Source organism: Panthera onca, chromosome A3 (assembly GCF_046562875.1).
Source record: "Panthera onca isolate mPanOnc1 chromosome A3, mPanOnc1 haplotype 2, whole genome shotgun sequence".
NCBI lineage: Eukaryota > Metazoa > Chordata > Mammalia > Carnivora > Felidae > Panthera > Panthera onca.
In genome coordinates, this window is record NC_138341.1 from 121,582,402 (window position 1) to 121,602,094 (window position 19,693).

At 41.2% G+C, this 19,693-nt stretch overlaps 1 protein-coding gene across 3 annotated transcripts in view; it reads right to left on the reverse strand.

Moving 5' to 3' along the window:
* Nucleotides 1-19,693, reverse strand: part of CHD6 (chromodomain helicase DNA binding protein 6) — a 205,630-nt gene that overhangs the window by 134,500 nt on the left and 51,437 nt on the right. For all 3 annotated transcript variants that reach the window (XM_078444070.2, XM_078444069.2, XM_078444068.2), the window contains exons 2-3: nt 15,041-15,096; nt 2,524-3,044 (exon numbers count right to left, since the gene is read on the reverse strand). In XM_078444070.2, coding sequence (XP_078300196.1) covers nt 2,524-3,044; nt 15,041-15,073 — 554 coding nt within the window. In that variant the 5' untranslated portion in view covers nt 15,074-15,096. The remainder of the gene's footprint in view (nt 1-2,523; nt 3,045-15,040; nt 15,097-19,693) is intronic.

Sequence of the window (19,693 nt, forward strand, 5' to 3'; positions counted from 1 at the left end):
GACCCGACTGGAGAGACTGGGAAAGGGCACAGAGCATACCTGCCCCAGCACGTGCTCCAGGCTTCAGTGCCTGCAGTTCTGGTGGAAAAACTCAACCAAAGGGAGGAACAAGCAGCTCACGTCCAGCCACAGCTGGTGGAGGTTCTTCAATCCAGTTTACAGTTAAGAAAGCTGATCACCACACCTCCATCTCTGCTGACTACTTCCAAACTGATTTGGAAGGAAGAGAGAGGATGAAGGCATTTGATTCACCACCTTTTCCAACTAAAAACAGAAATAAGATTACAGCAAGTACTTCAGAAAGATGAGCCAGGTGGAAGCTGGCAAGAGGGACTGAAGGCAGAAAAGGCTGGGAGCCCTCAAATTAACTGTGGAGCTCCTACGATAATCCAAGCATTCAGTGAATGATTTGCAACCACCAAGTATGATCCAGGGCTAATCAAAACATGTACTTGAGCCAATCTGCAAGAGAATAAATCAAAGAGCACAAAAAAACTGAGAATTGCCAACATAATTTTTTAATTAATGTCCTTTCATAATTAAAACTGCTTCTGTTGACTAGTGGGATCTTTAATTTCTTTAATTAAAGGAACCAAAGCAATAAATACAAAAAGAACAAGAAATGAAAGGCTCACCAGTACAGAATCCTACCAAGCTACATAAGGATTCTCTATTACAAGTCAGTCTTACATAGGTCCCCAAATCAAAAGAAACCCTCATGTAACTTGCCCACACTGCTGAGAGGTAACCAGCTCTATCAACATCCTCGCAAAGGGTGTCTTCTGATGTCAGAAGTTAGCAGCCCCTGAAAAGACTACCAAGCACTTCTCCACGTCACTTACAATTGATCACAATCAGGTTCCCTTAGTATTGCTACACACATATAAGACACCCAAACTTCTTTTGTGAAATGCCTCTTATGGCCCCCAAATGGAATTTACAGCAATGTCTATATACTTATTCCCTTGTTCCACAGCCCACACAGAAGTCCTTTAAGCAGGTAAGTACCAGAGACCAGAGCTAGTGAGCTCAGATACCTATGGTGTTCTATGGCCTTCTACAAACCAACCAGAGTCCTCAGCAAAGCTGTGAGAACCCTCCTCCAGTTACCCCAATTCTAAGGACTCAGGGACTCCTCTTTGTTCTCTAAGCCACCCCACTAGCTCACATCTGATTCTCCCTCACATGTGCTAGCGCCCTGAAGAACCCCTTCTGCTTCTCCCAAGCAACTTGCAGATGAAAATTATGGCAGAAGACAGAGACTCACTATGCTACCTCACACACGCATCAGAGATCAGAGCATGCTCACTGGGTTCACTGAGAAACAGCCCATAAGTTTCCCTTTGTGAGAATCCTGATTTTTACATGCCTCTCTTGACCTTCTGTAAGGTACTTTAGGTCCGCTGTCTGTAAACTACATTCCCGGGATCCCCCACAAGCCTTTCCGAGGGACAAAAGATAAAACCCCCTGTGGGGCAGAAGGGAATGAATATTATAAGGCAGTTTGCACTTGGATTATGAAATTATCCATCTGCTCCCAACAAACTGTCCTTCTGAAAATGAACTGAACCATATAGTAAATTCCTTGTCGCAGCACAAATCACCCAAAATGCTTTCTTCTCTTTAAAGCTTACTTCCTAAATGCCTGACCCCACACGGGTCTGATGGTCTAAATACTTTATGTGAGTGTTCATACCAGTCTCTGTGCCTTTATGGGTGCTCCTGGTCTACATCCTGCCACTGCACTTAGGTTTTAGAAACTTAAATTCCTTTTAAGTATATAGAGATTATGTATTTTTTGTTTCACATTTCCTCAGAAAGCTTAAATATAATGTTCTCCACAAAGAATTTAGAAAGAGACAAAATGAAAACCATTCCATTTGTATACAGGTGACCAATACGGAGTGAAGAGTATATCTGGATCCTGATGGGATCTCTAACCAGGACCCTTACCACCCACCCTGCAGTGAATGCGCATCCACACCTTCCGATCTCTCTACAGTCACTGTGGTCTCCACTAGTCTCTTTCACTCCTCATTTCCCTAGCACCTGTTGACATGTCAGGCACTGTGTTAGACACAGAGGGAGAGAAATGGACCAGGAGCAGTCCCACACTAGAGAGCTTGTGGCTGCAGGAGGCTGAGCAGGTGTTCCCTGTCTGTGCACAGCTCTCCCGGACTGCCCGCACACAAATTTCCAGGTCCGGGCACCTCCAACAGCTGCCCCTCTGCCACTCCACACTGCTCCCGTCCCCCAAACCGCTGCCAGCCCTGCGTCGTACCTCTGACGTCCCTTCCCTTACACCCTTTGTGTGTGACAGTATTTTAATTCTTCTTAATCCAAAAGGAATGGCCAGAAATTGCAGGGCCAGTATTAAGGTTATCTTTCTGTCTTAGGAGGGGAGAGTAGCTCATTTTGGATGACAGTGGTAAAGTTATGTCTGAGGGCTAGAGGAAGGCCCAAAGCAAACCTTTGTGTGCAGGCAGAGCCAAGTGCTCCAAGCGGGCAGAAAGGGACACGCACCTGGCTTTCTTGGACTTCGTCCTGGCTGCAGAGTCCACGCCACTCCTCTTCTCTTTGGCCTCCTTGGTACCCGAGGCCTCCCGGGGCTTCCGTGCTTTCTTGACTCCATCCTTCTGCTTGGGCTCCTTGGGCTCCTTGGCCCTCTTGGGCTCCTTGGCCTTCCGGGCTTCCTTTGGCTCTCTAGGCTCTCGCTTCCTCTTTGGCTTGGGCTCCCTGTCCTTGCTTCCCTTCGCTGCCCCCTCTTGCTCTCCCAGGTCCTTTTTCTTCCTTTTCTTCTTTACTCCGGTGCCTCCTCCTCCACTGTCCTCCATCCCGTTATGGGATGTCATTTTCCTAGGAAAAAGGGTCTCAGCTTCCTCTTCAGCAGCATACAGGTCCTTCTGAGGCAGACAGTGACTGGCAACATCTTCGATCTTCTCTTCCTGATCAGTGCCATGGTCAAACGGGGAGGGGGATTTGTAGTCAAAATTGACAGAGGCATCAGACATTGGAGAGTGATTCAGAACTTTTAAACTTGACAACTGTGAAAGAGAGAGAAACGAGCTTGTTAGTTTCCCAATGCATGCTTCATACGAAAGAGCATTATGAAGTTTGAATCTATGGATCTGTTCAACGTTTACTGAATTCCTATCATGTGCTAGCTCCTCACGTGCCAGGTCTTGGGGAGACAGTGGCAACCAGGACATACTTTGTGTCTGCCTCTGCACCAAGCCACCGTTACCATATACAAAAATTGCATGTGAAAAAACAACTCTCAAGGAGCTGTTATGTGCTAAAATCTGAGCCCCATGTCTAGTACAGGCGACAACAGTGGTGTCCCCACAAAATACCTCTAGATCCTAGGCACACAGTTCTTACCCAGAATGGCATTTCTCATGCTGATACACAAAAGTTCTGTTCAAATATGCTCCTAAATAAAAGTGGCATCACTGGATGACAAGGATGCAGGGACAATCTCAGTGTGCTGCTTTATCTCCCCACATCTTTGCTCTCATGTATCTTCAGGCAGCACCAACAATCAGCTGGTTTGACTTTCAACAAGAAAACTACATCTTTCAGGGGTACCTGGGTGGCTCAGTCGGTTAAGCGTCAGACTTTGGCTCAGGTCATGATCTCATGGCTCATGAGTTCGAGCCCCATGTTGGGCTCTGCGCTGACAGCTCAGAGCCTGGAGCCTGCTTCAGATTCTGTGTCTCCTTCTTTCTCTGCCCCTTCCCTGCTCGTTGTATGTCTCTCTCTCTCTCTCTCTCTCTCTCAAAAATGAATAAAAAACATTTTTTAAATTTTTTAAAAATTCTAAAACTACATCTTTTACTTTTAACTAAAGGTGCTGTTCCTCTGCATGATCATCTAAGCCTCCAGACTCAGCACCAAATAACCTTTGGCCACTTACAAAAAAACAACTGCCCCTACAGGGGAAAGCTTTATTATGATAGATGCCATTAAGAAAGAATGTGTCACAGATGCTGAAGGCATCTTCCTAAAAAAGGAAGTTCTGAAGCTGTTTTTGAGCACCATTAAAGGTACAGCTTCCCCGAGGTGACCACTTTCAGGAAACATCCCTTTGGAAGTAGAAGTCACATCTCATACTTTCAGGTCTGGTATCACAGTACATCTGTCATTTCGTAACCAAGCTAAGGCTGGCAATAATCTGATACTGTGTGTGCTGGTTTCAGGAACAGCACCCCTCTGGATCAGGAACAAAGAAATAACTCAAGGAGAGCCTGGGAGGGACAAGCAGGCTTTCCAGGAAGCCAACTACAATCATCTTTGCATGATGGCTTAGGAACAGCACCATTTGTGAATAGTCTGCTCCCTTAACAAGAGGCCTGGCGTGTGCTGAAGGGCACAGACACTTGCCTAGGTGGCGTGGCTTCCTTCCAGTGTTCTGGTTACCCGATCTGTGCTCAGACTTCCTGGCCCACCCTAGGAGTGATGGAGTGCAAAATTCAGCTGCATGGTCCCCCTTCTGTGCCTTCCAGCTCCCTACCCTAGGCCAATACTCCCAAACATAACACTGAGAATCCCAGGAGAAAAAGATGAAAGAAAAGAAGAATTTTTTTGTATCTTTATCATAAATAAAGTCCAGCCTCATAAACAAGCCTAAATCCAGAAAGAACTGGTCATTCTGGCAGCATTCACTATGAAAGAAAAGAAAAGAAAAGAAAAGAAAAGAAAAGAAAAGAAAAGAAAAGAAAAAAGAAAATTCAGTTTGACTACCTCACTGCTGATTCAGTTCTTAGGATGGCTTGGAAAAAGGAGAAGCTAAGCAAACTTAAAAGGAATTTAAAATCAAATACAAGAAAGTGCTCAAGATGGTAAATTTTTTTACATGTAGATGGTTATATTTTTTTTACCACAATAAAAAGGAAAAAAAAGAAGAGAAAAAGAAAAAACAAGGCAACAAGAACCTCAGAGGTGCATAATAGGCACCTAATTAAAGCTCAGATCTTAAGAGTACACTGCCGTCCCTGGGATGTTACTGAATTCTGTGCCAGGGACACCTGACCCTCAGGACACAAGTATTTGCTTCACATGCAAGGGTGGACACACTAAAAAAGCAAGAGATACAGGTTAGTTTATTAAAGAGGTTTTCAAAGACAACACATTAAAGTCCTAATTCCACCAAGGCAACACTCTGTAGATAAAAGTGGGACACTCTTTTCAACTCATACCTCATCTCAAGGTCTATCTTTTGAAGGCTAGGGCCCTCCAAAGCTGAGGCGGATGGAGATAGGTTGTAGAAACTGGACACTCAATCATTAGTCAAGAACAATAGCAAAAGCTAACATTTATGGGACACAAATCATAAGGATCTACCTGGAATTATGCAAAGCATGCTCCATGATATCTCCCATCTTTACAAAAATCCTAAAAGGTTAGTGTAAAGACACCTATTTTTGTACGAAGAAACAGAAGATTACTGATGTTAGATGAGGTACTCACACACATATACCTAGTAAGTGGAGGAACTTGGACCTGGACCTTCTGCCCAAAAGCTCACACTCATTTCACTGAACATTTTATGACCTACATCCCCAGAAACCATTAATGACTGCTAGGCCACCAGACCAGTATGATTAGACTTGGTGAGAAATGTTAAATATAAAGACCTATACAACCAGTTGGGGAAAAGTTCAGGTAGTTCTTTAGAAACATAAACATGCAAATACCTGTCATTGCAGCAATTCCACTCTGAGGAATCACAAATAGTCATCTACTCTACCCCTCATTTTATAGATAAGATAATTGGGTCAGAGAGATGAAGCAACTTGTCAAAAGGTTATATTCCAGGGAGTGGCAGAGCTGGACATCCTATAGGAAGTAGGGATTCCCAAGAAATGCAGCACAATTAAGTCAACGTTTCCAAAAAGTTAGAAGTATCCCAAAAGACAGATTATCAGTATTAAAAAAATATAAAATTATAATCTCCAAAGTCAATAATACACCAGGAATATTTTTATTTTTCAAGGCACCTTGTTGGGGGCTTGGAAAAGATGTCTGTTGAGAATTTAAAAAATATGACAAAAAATATTTTTCATTTGTCTCAAGGTCAGTGGAGAAAAGACAAAGAGCCTTAATAAATTGTTTCAGTTTCTACCAAGAAGGACATTAAATCACCACTTCAAAAATGGCCCCAAAGGGAATGGATTGGAGATGATGGACCACGACACCACCAATAATTTACATTATATTGACAATTTACTAAATAGAGATAAGCACCTAGAACATAAGATGAAATGGAGAGGAAAACTGATAAAAAAAAGACATCCAACAATGCTAGCTCATAAACCACACCGTTAGCAATAAAACCCACTTTGCTGGTTCAAAATTAGCAACCTAGGATATTCCTGGAAAAGACACTTAAACATATGAATCCAGATAAACTAGATTTGGGTCAACTGTAAAGGATTTAAGAACCAATGGAGATATTATGGTGTAGGTCAATGGTTCCCAAACAGATTTAAGGACAAACCTGAGTTATTTCCCCAAGAATCACTGAAGTACTTGAAAGTCAAAATAGACTTTAATTAAGAAAATCATCCATGGTACAACACAGATAGACCTTGAAAACATTATGCTAAGTGAAAGAAGCCAGGTACAAAAGACTACATATTGTACAATTCCATTTATATGAAATGCCCAGAATAGGCATATCCACAGAGACAAGAAGTAAATTAGTGGTTGCTAGGGCCTGGGGGAAGAGGAAATGAGGAGTGTCTGCTAACATGCATATGGTTTCTTCTGGGGGTGATAAAAATGTTCTGGCATCAAATAGTGGTGATCTTTCCACAATCTTGGGACTACACTAAAAACCAGTGAGTTGCACAATTTAAAAGTATAGTAGAATTTACAGTATGTGAATTACATCTCAATTTTTAAAAGTCCAATATAAGAATATAACGAAAATGGTCCGCTCATATGTTGCTGACAGCTGCATCAAGTATTAAAAAGCCTTTTTTGCAGGGGCATGTGTTAACAATATTAAAATTTTAATTATGGATATGCTTTTAAACTGAGCAATTTCTCTTTTACAACATAAATTAAGGAAATATTTAGGTACTCCAAAGACAGAATATCTGATGCAGAATTTTTAATAAAGGAAAAAACTATAAATAACCTATTGGTCAATCTTTAGTAAAATGTTTAAATTAATAGCATATCCATTATATGGAACAGTATTATACAGCCATTGTGACATTATTGTATTATATATTATTAATTACAAAGTTTTAGTTGACATAAAAAAAAGTCCACAACATGTTGGAAAGTGGGCAAAAAAAAAAAATCTATGATCTAATCCCATTTTTATTGTTTAAAAAAAATTTTTTTTTAAGAGAGAGAGAGAGCACACAAGCAGGAAGGGGCAGAGAGAGAGGGGGACAGAGAATTTGAAGCAGACTCTTTGCTGACAGCACAAAGCCTATGTGGGGCTCAAACCCATGAACCGTGAGATCATGACCTGAGCCAAAGTCAGACTCTCAACCGAATGAGCCATCCAGGCGCCCTCTCTGGTTTATTTTTTAAAAACGCTATTTATCAACACCAGTTTTTAAAAATAAATTTAGGACACGTATCAGATATTAACCATCATTATGTCTGGGTGACAAGACTATAGGTAACATTCCCTTCTTTTTTTCTTTCCTGAGAGTTTTTGTTTCTGTCTCCCATAACTAGAATGTAAGCATCATGAGGCAGTGACTGTGGATTCCCCACTATCTTTGTGGCTTACAGTAAATCTCAATCATATGATTACTGGATGAAATGAGTGTTTTCAATTTGAAAAACAAAGGAGAAGTCTACAAAATTGTGCATGTAAACAAAATGAAAACAACAAATTCCTGTGTATAGAAGAATGAATGGAAGAAAATCAACAAAAAGTGAATAGTATTCATTTAAGGCTGTGGAAATTTGGTTGCTTAATTTTTCTAAACAGTAACAAGGATATTACTTTCACAACACTTGTAATAAAAATATCTTTTAAAAATTGTTATGTTTATTTTTGAGAGAGAGAAAGAGAGAGAGAGAGCAAGCATGAGCGGGGAAGGAGCAGAGACACAGGGAGACACAGAATCTGAAGCAGGCTCCAGGCTCTGAGCCCGACACGGGGCTTGAACTCAGGAACCAAGAGATCATGACCTGATCCGAAGTGGGACACTCAACCGACTGAGCCACCCAGGCGCCCCAAAATATTTTCACAGGTATATAATAGAAAAATTTTAAATACTTTAATAATGAACAGGAAAGGCTGTTTTGCCAGAAAATTTACACTCCTCCAAATTACCACAATTCAGGAATCAAAGGCAGAATATGGGAGGCGCTGGCACTGTGACCACATTTGACTGAGTGCTGGACAAAGACAGTGCTCTTTGCACTCAAGCCCGAAGGCCCCCTGCACGCCCTCCATATGCACCTTGAACCTGATGGTGAGTACGGCCCAGCCAGCTGCTGCTGTTGCCTGCCTCAAGCTCTTCCATCTTCTCCAGTAGGAAGGGGACAATGTTCTACGTTCAGACTTAATTAATATCAAGAAATTAGCTAAACATAAAAATGAGTAGAAAAGCTTATTTAAATTTGAGACCTTGTGACTTTTAAAGTCCAAACAATAAAAATGAAAATACAAAGAACTGCTACTATTATGAATGAGTTGGTGTGCAGACATTTCAGGTGGCAATTGTTATTTTCCAATTAAAATGAGGAGTGCAAAAAAAAAAAAAAAAAAAAAAAAAAAGAGGAGTGCCTTACTCTTTCACCTTCACTGTCTTCTGAAAGAATATTCCCTATGGTTACCTGACTGTGGGATACACTACCGGCGAAAACCCCACATATCCTCGCCTTTATTACACTGCCATTGTGCTGGGCTCAGTCATCTGGCAAACAGAGCTTTGCTGGGTGAGCAAGACCCAGGAACAAAGTCCAACTGTGTGTGTGTGTCCTGTTTCCTCCTCCATTTAGAATATTCCATCTCTCTTCACCCAGGAGTCCTGTGCTCTGGGTGATAAAGCAGGCATTCTGACCCTGACGTGGCTCCACATGTAGTCACAGCTGGTCAGCACCAGGAGGAGGAAAGATCAGTTTCAGGCATCTGATGATAATGCAGGGAGTGGTGTCCAGGAGGCTCTCAGGTATACTTTCCAAGAGTCATTTTTATAAGAATGAATGAGACTACCCAGGAAGAATGAATGGACAAAGAAAAAGAACAGGACCAAAACCTGACAAACACTGATGTTTAAGGGCCCCCAGAGGAGGAACCTAGAGAGAGGGTGAGAGGGGGCAATCAGGTCAGTGATGTGGTGGGGAAAAGAAAGTGTGAGTGTCACAGAAGCCAGAAGATGAGAGCACTTGAAGACACAATGATTATAGGCATTGCATGCTGTGGAGAAGCTGGTAAGTTAAGGACTGAAGAGTGGTGGACAGGTTTGCCAACTGTCTCTCACCAAAATCCCAGAATCTGTCATTTCTAGTCCCCAACTCTATTATCATATTTTCGCATTTAAAACTGGGGGGGAGGGGGGTTTTTCTCTTATGATGTTCCAAGAGTATTAGAAATCTGAATTCTCCAGATCTGCAAAGTCAATCTAAACCTTGTTAATTCCAGGCAGTAACAAAAACTGGGGGCGGGTAGATTATTAAATTTAGATGCTGACAGGGAATAAGCAGAGGAAACAATACTTAATAAGTGCCTTGGCCTATCCTCCAGTTAATGCTCTCCATGTAACCATTTGCATCCACAGGTTCAGCAACAGATACATTTAAATCCCTTTTCTCTACAGGATGCTTTTAAATCTTCCTTTTTAAAATACAAATCAAAACCACACTCAGATATCACCTCATGCCAGTCAGAGTGGCCAAAATGAACAAATCAGGAGACTATAGATGCTGGAGAGGATGTGGAGAAACGGGAACCCTCTTGCACCGTTGGTGGGAATGCAAACTGGTGCAGCCGCTCTGGAAAACAGTGTGGAGGTCCCTCAAAAAATTAAAAATAGATCTATCCTATGACCCAGCAATAGCACTGCGAGGAATTTACCCAAGGATACAGGAGTACTGATGCATAGGGGCACTCGTACCCCAATGTTTATAGCAGCACTCTCTCAACAATAGCCAAATTATGGAAAGAGCCTTAATGTCCATCAACTGATGAATGGATAAAGAAATTGTGGTTTATATACACAATGGAGTACCACGTGGCAATGAGAAAGAATGAAATATGGCCCTTTGTAGCAATGTGGATGGAACTGGAGAATGTTATGCTAAGTGAAATAAGCCATACAGAGAAAGACAGATACCATATGTGTTCCCTCTTATGTGGATCCTGAGAAACTTAACAGGAACCCATGGGGGAGGGGAAGGGAAAAAAAAAAAAAAGAGGTTAGAGTGGGAGAGAGCCAAAGCATAAGAGACCCTTAAAAACTGAGAACAAACTGAGGGCTGATGGGGGGTGGGAGGGAGGGGAGGGTAGGTGATGGGTATTGAGGAGGGCACCTGTTGGGATGAGCACTGGGTGTTGTATGGAAACCAATTTGACAATAAATTTCTTATATTAAAAAAAAAAATCTTCCCTTTAAAAAAAAAAAGACTTTATTTTTAAGTGATCTCTACACCAATGGAGGGCTCAAACTCACAACCCCTAAGATCAAGAGTTGCATGCCAGAAGCCCCTAAACCTTCCCTTCTTTAGGCTACATAATCACAGTTTCATCCATCATACTCATACTTCATATGAAATGAGTCAATGTTCTTTTATTTATTTATTTATTTATTTATTTATTTATTTTTGAGAGAGTGACAGAGACAGAGCATGAGCAGGGGAGGGGCAGAGAGAGAAAGACACAGAATCCGAAGCAGGCTCCAGGCTCTGAGCTGTCAACACAGAGCCTGACGCAGGACTCGGACCCATGAACCGTGAGATCATGACCTGAGCTGAAGTTGGATGCTTAACCGACTGAGCCACCCAGGCGCCCCAAAATAAGTCAATGTTCTTTTACCGTCCTGGTCACTATACTCTGGCTTCTCAAGTATGTTTCAGAACACAGAACAAATTAAGACAACAACAAAAGTCTGTCAAGGTATGTCAAAACAGAGAAAAGGATTCAAGGCTCAGATTGCTTTCTTTGGAAGAGGGAGAATTTGGATACAGTCCATTTTAAGTCCTTTTGAAACATGACTCCAGGGTGAGGCTGTTTAAAATCCTGGTTCTACTAAGCAATTTACTAACACTCCCTCTTTAGGCATGTTCAAACCAAATGGAAGGTCTGACTAGTATTAGCCCTTAAGACCCTCTGCAGGGTGACACTGAAAAGTCTAAGAAATGAATTATTCATCCATATGATCAACTGTGCTATTTATCTTTCACTACTCTGAACTGTGGGTCATTATCTGCTGATCTCTTATTAGTGTTACACGCACCATCCTCGGGATTCAAATCTTCACCTCCCCCTACTAAAGAGCAGGTAGGACCAACACTTTTGGGAATTTGGTGGCCAGCTAAATCCACCATGCTTTTTATCTTAGTTTATCGTAGGTCACCACCCAAAATAGTACTCCGCACTAAGGTCATGGGGTGTGGACAGAAGGTTCTCCCATAATTACTGCAAGTCTGAGTTAACTTCCTGGTCACAGCTCCAAGTTTTACTCCTATTCACAGTATTACCTATTCCTATTGTGTTCATGCTTATAAACCTTTTTGTGCCCCCCCAAACCCTCTTACCTGCATCTTATATCAAATAATTATTTATCATACTTTGTACTTCTCTCAGTACCACACAAGGAAGCTGGGATGAATACAAATGAGTATTTCCTTACCATAGGTTTGTCACTGCTCACATCAGCAATGGATCTATTCCCTTACAAAGAAGTACTTTTAGGAGTGCCTGAGTGGCTCAGTTTTGATTAAACATCCAACTCTTGGTTTTGGTTCAGGTCATGATCTCACGATTTGTGGGTTCAAACTCCACACCGTGCTCTGTGCTGACAGTGCGGAGCCTGCTTGCAATTCTCTCCCTCTCTCTCTGTCCCTCCCCAACTCATTCACTTTCTCTGTCTCTCTCAAAATAAATAAATAAACTTAAAACACACACACACACACACACACACACACACACACACACACACACAGAAGTACTTCTAGCTGCACTATGCGTCAGTACTGCTACAAGTTTTCAATGATTAGAATTCACATTTTATTCCTCTTGCAAGATGTTTTTCTGCATAATACTGCTTAGTCTTTTTAGGGATTAAAATATATATATAGATTTCTTAGGAAAAAAAGTTTATTTTTTGATATAGATAAAAGACTATAGCCCCTGATGACTCATTCTTAAATGTTTTATTATAAAAGTCTATTTTTCTTGCAACACTTCTTTAGGCAGTACAGTCAATCTCTAAACCCTTTGTTCTTGGCACACTACTCTTGCTATGTCCTTTCTGGTTAAACAGTAGTATGATTATTTATTACCAAGTTTTGATTAACTTACAAAATCTTTCATCTCGGTTTAATTTACCTTGATAAAATTTTGGACAAGGAAGTGAGTAATTTTCAAGAACAGAATGTATTTACATGTCATTTTCCTCCAGAGAAGAGAAAAAAAGAATTTATAGGAATGAGGGTTTTTAAAGAGTGGACATTTTATTTGCTGTTACTTCTTTTTTTTTTTTTTTAAGTTTATTTATTTTGAGAGAGAGAGTGCACACGTGCATGCATGAGCAGGGGAAGGGCGGGGAGAGACGGAGAATCCAAGCAGGCTCCACACTCTCAGCACGGAACATGCAGGGCTTGAACTCACAAACCAAAAGATCATGATCCGAGCTGCAATCAAGAGTCAGATGCTTAACTGACTGAGCCAGCCAGGTGCCCTGCTGTTACTTCTAACACTTTAAAAACATGGTTAAGGGAAAGGACAAACTTTGGTGGTTAATTTTCTCATTCTACTGGATGATTTCCTTGCCACTGACACACTGAATGGCAAACACTTGATGAGTTATCCCATTTAATTCAATACCTTGTGAGGCACATATGATTGCTCCCACTCAAATGATAGAAAAAAGGTGTGAACTTGTCCAAAGTTACACAGCAAAGTGGTAGCTAGTTTCAATTCTATCTACCAGAATCAAAGCCCAAGTTCATTCTAGAACATGGGCCTCCTCTCTGTCTCTATGCACATGCTCAATGCTGGTACCTATGGATTGCTTTGGCACGAAGGGAATTTTCTATTTTCGTGCTCTGCAACCAGTTTAGTCACAGTTTAGTCACCAGCATGGCCTATCACCTGCACCTGAGAGAAGCAGGATCGATTTCTCCTGGAAGTGGCTCCACTTAATTCACTTGCTCCCCTATCACAGCTAATACCAACTTTTAAGTATGAATTCCACCCCGTTGATCAACACTACTAAGTGAAAACTCATCTAACCTAAGCTGCGTAATAGCTGGCTGACACATTAAGGTCTTAATATGAACCAGTAAAATCTCAAGAGAAAGAAACCTGAATTCATGTTGGTATAGTTTCGGTAAAGAGTATTTTTACTGAAGGGCACCTGGGTGGCTCAGTTGGATAAGCATCCGACTTCAGCTCAGGTCATGATCTCACGGTTCGTGGGTTCAAGCCTCGTGTCGGGTTCTGTGCTGACAGCTCGGAACCTGGAGCCTGCTTCAGATTCTGTGTCTACCTCTCTCTCTGCCCCTCTTCCACTCATGCTCTGTCTCTCAAAAAAAAAAACACCACAAAGTGTTTTTACTGAAATAAAAGCTTACCTTAAAGGATGTTTAAAACATTAAATATGCAGAATGTTTTAAGAAATATAAACCTGCCCGTGTATCATAAATGATAATAGTTTTGAAGGCTTGGGGTTCTCTTCACTAATGTGTTCTTTTTAACAGAGGTTTTAATATTCTACTAGATGGATGTGCTATGATTTAAATAGTCCCCTTTCTGATGGACATGCAGGTTCCTTTCCATTCTTGCTTCTATAAACAAAGCAGCAGCAAAAACCTTTGTTCACCCATCTGACACATGTCTGAGTCTACCAGTAGGATAAATTCCTCAGATGGCGCTTCATTCTCTATAGTGTTTGTCTACCAGCTGACGGCGCTACAGAGCCAGGATACAAAGAAATCAGTGTGTGGATAGCGTTTAGTCACCACTTTTCCTGTTAAGAATTGGCAGCAAATGAGTCAATTATTTCCTAAAACAATTTGTTTTGGTTTGGTTTCACAAGGACCTATCCACTGGGAGAGTGTAACAGAGAATAATCCTTGTAACTATATCCCTAGGTCACCCTGTATCTAACTAGTCGGTGCTCCCTAGCAGCAGAGAGCAAAGTGGCTGATCCCACCCAACCTCTTCACACGGTCTCTGTGAAGGGCAGGGGTTCAGATACTCCCAGTTACCAGGCTATCTTCCAATTCTGTAAAAGCAAAATAGCCCATCAGAGGTAGCATGTTTCCAAGAGACGGAGGGAGGTCCCCCCTCTCACCTCCCTGAACCACACTGGTTGGAGTCTCTGGGTTCCTTTGAATATGGAACCACCTGGAACACAGAAGCACCAACTAAGGAAAAGATCTTGGCAGGGTGGGTCACACAGGGTCATAAACGTTTTTATCAATTCTCCTCCCCTTCAAGAAACCAAATGCCCAATAGCTGATGTTTACTTCCTTCCAATTAGTTTATTACTTTGTCTAGGAGGAAATTTCTACACATCATTATGAGTACAAATTTTATAGATTTTAGATTAACCAAACAAATAAAATGATGAATACATAAAAACTATAAAGAATTGATCACAGGGGTGCCCGGGTGGCTCAGTCAGTTAAGCATCTGACTCTTGATTTCAGCTAAGGTCATGATCTCACAGTTCATGAGTCTAAGCCCCACGTCCAGCTCCATGCTGAGTGTGGGGCCTGCTTGGGATTCTCTCTCTCTCCCTCTCTAGCTAACCCTCTCCCCTATTTGTGCTCTCTCTCTCTCTCTCTCTCAAATAAAAAAATTTTTTTTAATTAAAAAAAATATGTGATCACTTACCTGCTTCTCTTTCTTTTGTATTTTCATTATCATCTATTGAAGGAAGTTACTTATTTCTGTAAAACATAAAAAAGCCAAAGATTATGGTAAAATCCAAAATAAAACATTTAAGGTGATCTCAGGATTAACTGTAACACATGAGGAAAATACAGAAGAGAGTTTCCTTCTACAGAATATTTACAATCTTGTAACAACAGTCAACAGCCAGCCCCCAGAGTATGGTCCTAAGCCTACCTGATTTATTGCTTCAGATGGGTGGAGTCAAAAAGACACTATCTTTGTAGACAAAATAAGTTATAAAAGATGCTAGCATATGAAATTACAAAAGAAGCTAAAAGAGGGACATAAAATAATGCTATGAGGCATAATGGCAGAGGATTGGAGGAGAGGGGGTAAAAATAAACTATCCTCATTTCTTCTGGAAGGAAATCAATAAATCATATCTACTACTGATAAATCAAAAAATTAAAATATACACAGTAAAAGAGAGAGCTAAAAGAGTTAAAAGTAGTTCTCCTGAAGGACTGAGAGGGAAGCTGGTGTGAGACAGGATAGGTCACCCTCGCATTTCATCACATGCCCCCCATACAATTTGACATTTTAAACCGTGTGCATACATTACTTGACAAAATAAGTTTCATTCCAACATTTAGTATGATTTTAAATGACTGATTCTACTGTACCCAGATTTAAGCCCCCATCTCCACCGAGTGTGCCCATGATGCCCATGATGACACTGAACTTTTTCTCATAAGTGACTTTTGAGCACCACAGCAATAAGAGCCCAGCAATTTGGCTCTGGAGGTCGAGAAGTGCATTGGGGCATTGTGGGAACCAGAAAGAACCTGAAGAAACCCGAAATTTGGGGCTGCCTGAATCACTAAATAGTAGACTGGCCCAAGTCTAAAGCGCTCGCCTTCCTCATATACAAACAAGGGAGGGATCCTAGAATCTCAGCTTCCAGTTCTAGCCTGGATGTAGACACCGCCTCATGTTTACTTTGTACTTTGATTTCCTGGACATCTCACAGAGCTAGAGAACACTGCTCCCTCAGGAAACAATTCCAGAGGCACATAATTATCCTTATGTTCATAATTATTTCTTATATCCAGATGAATGTGATGTGTGTGTCTGTCCACTTAGGTTTTTTTCCTCCAAGAGTCAGAGGGGTTTTCTGTAAGAAGAACTATAAAAAGCTCATGAGCATAGCATCTAAGTTGCTAACAAGCTGCAAAGTGGGCAGAATCAGGGGAAAAAGGAGGGCAGAAAGAATTGGCCAAATCAAGAAAAGGGAAGGTCAAGTTAGTAAACGATGATGGAACAAGTATTCACTTCAAGAAAACCGTAAACTCCACAACCCATATCAAAAATAACACAAACATTCTTCACAGAGCTAGAACAAACAATCCTAAAATTTGTGTGGAACCAGAAAAGACCCCAAATAGTCAACACAATCTTGAAAAAGAAAACCAAAGCTGGAGGTATCACAATCCCAGACTGGAAGCTGTATTACAAAGCTGGAATCATCAAGACAGTATGGTACTGGCACAAGAACAGACCCTCAGATCAATGGAACAGAATAGAGAACCCAGAAATGGACCCACAAACGTATGGCCAACTAATCTTTGACAAAGCAGGAAAGAATATCCAATGGAATAAAGACAGTCTCTTCAGCAAGTGGTGCTGGGAAAACTGGACAGTGACATGCAGAAGAATGAACCTGGACCACTTTCTTACACCATACACACAAAAGAAGTCAAAATGGATGAAAGACCTCAATGTAAGACAGGAAGCCATCAAAACCCTAGAGGAGAAGCAGGCAAAAACCTCTTTCATCTCGGCCACAGCAACTTCTTACTCAACACGTCTCCAGAGGCAAGGGAAACAAAAGCAAAAATGAACTACTGGGACCTCATCAAGATAAAAAGCCTCTGCATAGCAAAGGAAACAATCAGCAAAACTAAAAGGTGACCGACAGAATGGGAGAAGATATTTGCAAATGACATATCAGATAAAGGGTTAGTATCCAAAATCTACAAAGAACTTATCAAACTCAACACCCAAAAAAACAAATAATCCAGTGAAGAAATGGGCAAAAGACATGAAGAGACACTTCTCCAAAGAAGACATCCAGATGGCCAACCGACACATGAAAAAATGCTCAACGTCACTCATCATCAGGGAAATACAAATCAAAACCACAATGAGATACCACCTCACACTGTCAGAATGGCTAACATTAACAACTCAGACAACAACAGATGCTGATGACGATGCGGAGAAAGAGATCTCTTTTGCACTGCTGGTGGGAATGCAAACTGGTGCAGCCACTCTGGAAAACAGTATGGAGGTTCCTCAAAGAATTAAAAATAGAACTACCCTACAACCCAGCAATTGCACTACTAGGTACTACAGGTGTGCTGTTTTGAAGGGGCACATGCACCCCAATGTTTATAGCAGCCCTACTGACAATAGTCAAAGTATGGAAAGAGCCCAAATGTCCTTTGATGGACACATGGATAAAGAAGGTGTGGTATACATATACAATGGAGTATTACTCGGCAATCATAAAGAATGAAATCTTGCCATTTGTAATTACGTGGCTGGAACTAGAGGGTATTATGCTAAGCGAAATTAGTCAGAGAAAGACAAATATCATAGGACTTCACTCATATGAGGAATTTAAGATACAAAACAGATGAACATAAGGGAAGGGAGGCAAAAATAATATAATAACAGGGAGGGGGACAAAATATAAGAGACTCTTAAATACAGAGAACAGAGGGTTGCAGAGGGGTTGGGGGGGATGGGCTAAATGGGTAAGGGGAATTAAGGAATCTACTCCTGAAATCATTGTTGCACTATATGCTAACTAACTTGGGTGTGAATTAAAAGATAAATAAAATAAAATAATAAAAGAAAAGAAAGGAAAAGAACATCATAAACTCCAGCGAAATAGTGAGCGCTCTGAATCGGGACAGTTAAAATAATTTTACCCCTAATCTTAAACAGAATAAAGCCAATTCTAAGTAAATTATGTTAGTACAAGTTTATCTCCTTTATCTGTCAACTTCAAACTATCAGGCCCTAGAAAACCAAACTTCTGAGCCATTACAAGTGGCTACACGTTCTGAAATGAAGAGAGAAGTTGGAAAAACAAATTCCAGCTAGTAAAAAAAAAGGATAGTATCAATAACCGGACACATACTCAAAATTCTACCCAACAAAATGAAGATCATTTAAAAAACACAGAAAACCCCACCAATGATGATAAAATTTATTTTTTAATATCTAAAAAATAAGTATAATGCAGTAGAGCCATCACAAAAAACACAATTTCCGATTAAGTACCATAAACTGGCATGCTTACAGAAGCAAGGCCACAGCACTGCCAGGAACATGGTGGAAAACAGGTCCAACTTATCATTGCTAATGGCACTTGCCTAATTGCTTCAAGCTTTCTGAAGAGCACTCAGGCAATGTGCCACTAAATCTATAAACTGTTGAGTCCTTTTATCTGCCGATTCCACTTTAAGGAATACATCCCAAGAAATAAGCCTGTAGGAAATAAACCTGGGCCATAGAGGAAGCTCAAGGAGGAGGTAGGAAGTGTGAACACATCTATCACAGAGGAGCCTGGGCACTGGAGAGGGCCATAAAGATCACAGGCCCACCACCCCATGGGCCTGCATCATCATAGGACCTGAGAACATCAGAGAAGGCAGATGAGCACAAGCAGGAAAGTCTAGGGAAGTATGGCTTGAATTTGATTACCCAGCAAAGTGAAATCTTGTAGGAAAAGAGGTGGTAAAACCAAATCTCTCCGCTGCCAATTTGTTCACACGCAAGATATTACTAGGGGCACCTTTAGTGATATTCATGCTGCATAGATAACCCCACCCCATCCTATGAAAGAGAGAAAGGATGTGTGTGTGAGATCCAAGCGAGTGGGAATGATGTTACTATAAGAATAACTGCTCTAGTTCACTAAAAGCAAGCTTTGACAAACTTCATGAAATTATTTCTAGCACCCTAATGGATTGCCGCACACCAGGCTGCTGCCACCCCACAAAATGGCAGACATCGTCAACCACGCAGGGGTCCAATAAGCATTTATTGACTTTAAAAAAAAAATTTTTTTTAACGTTTATTTATTTTTGAGACAGAGAGAGACAGAGCATGAATGGGGGAGGGTCACAGAGAGAGGGAGACACAGAATCTGAAACAGGCTCCAGGCTCTGAGCTGTCAGCTCAGAGCCCGACGCGGGGCTCGGACCCACGGACCGTGAGATCATGACCTGAGCCGAAGTCGGATGCTTAACCGACCAAGCCACCCAGGCGCCCCGCATTTATTGACTTTTATTTCTCCAAATAGTATCTATTAATTTACAAAGCACTCCCTCAAGTTACCTCTACTTTTTTACCTTTTATGGTACACGTTTAAAAAATACGAAACTAAGCAGTATTTTTCTAAGGCGAAATTTTATGTTGCAGGAATGGATAACCAGATAGACCCTAACACATGTACTTCTCCACAATACTAGACATGGTTTTACTGCTTCCGTTGCTATGTTGCCATCACTCAAAAGTTGTGACTAGATCCTCTGGGCTCAAATAAAGAACCAAGTAACTTCTAACTTCAGGGTACCACCA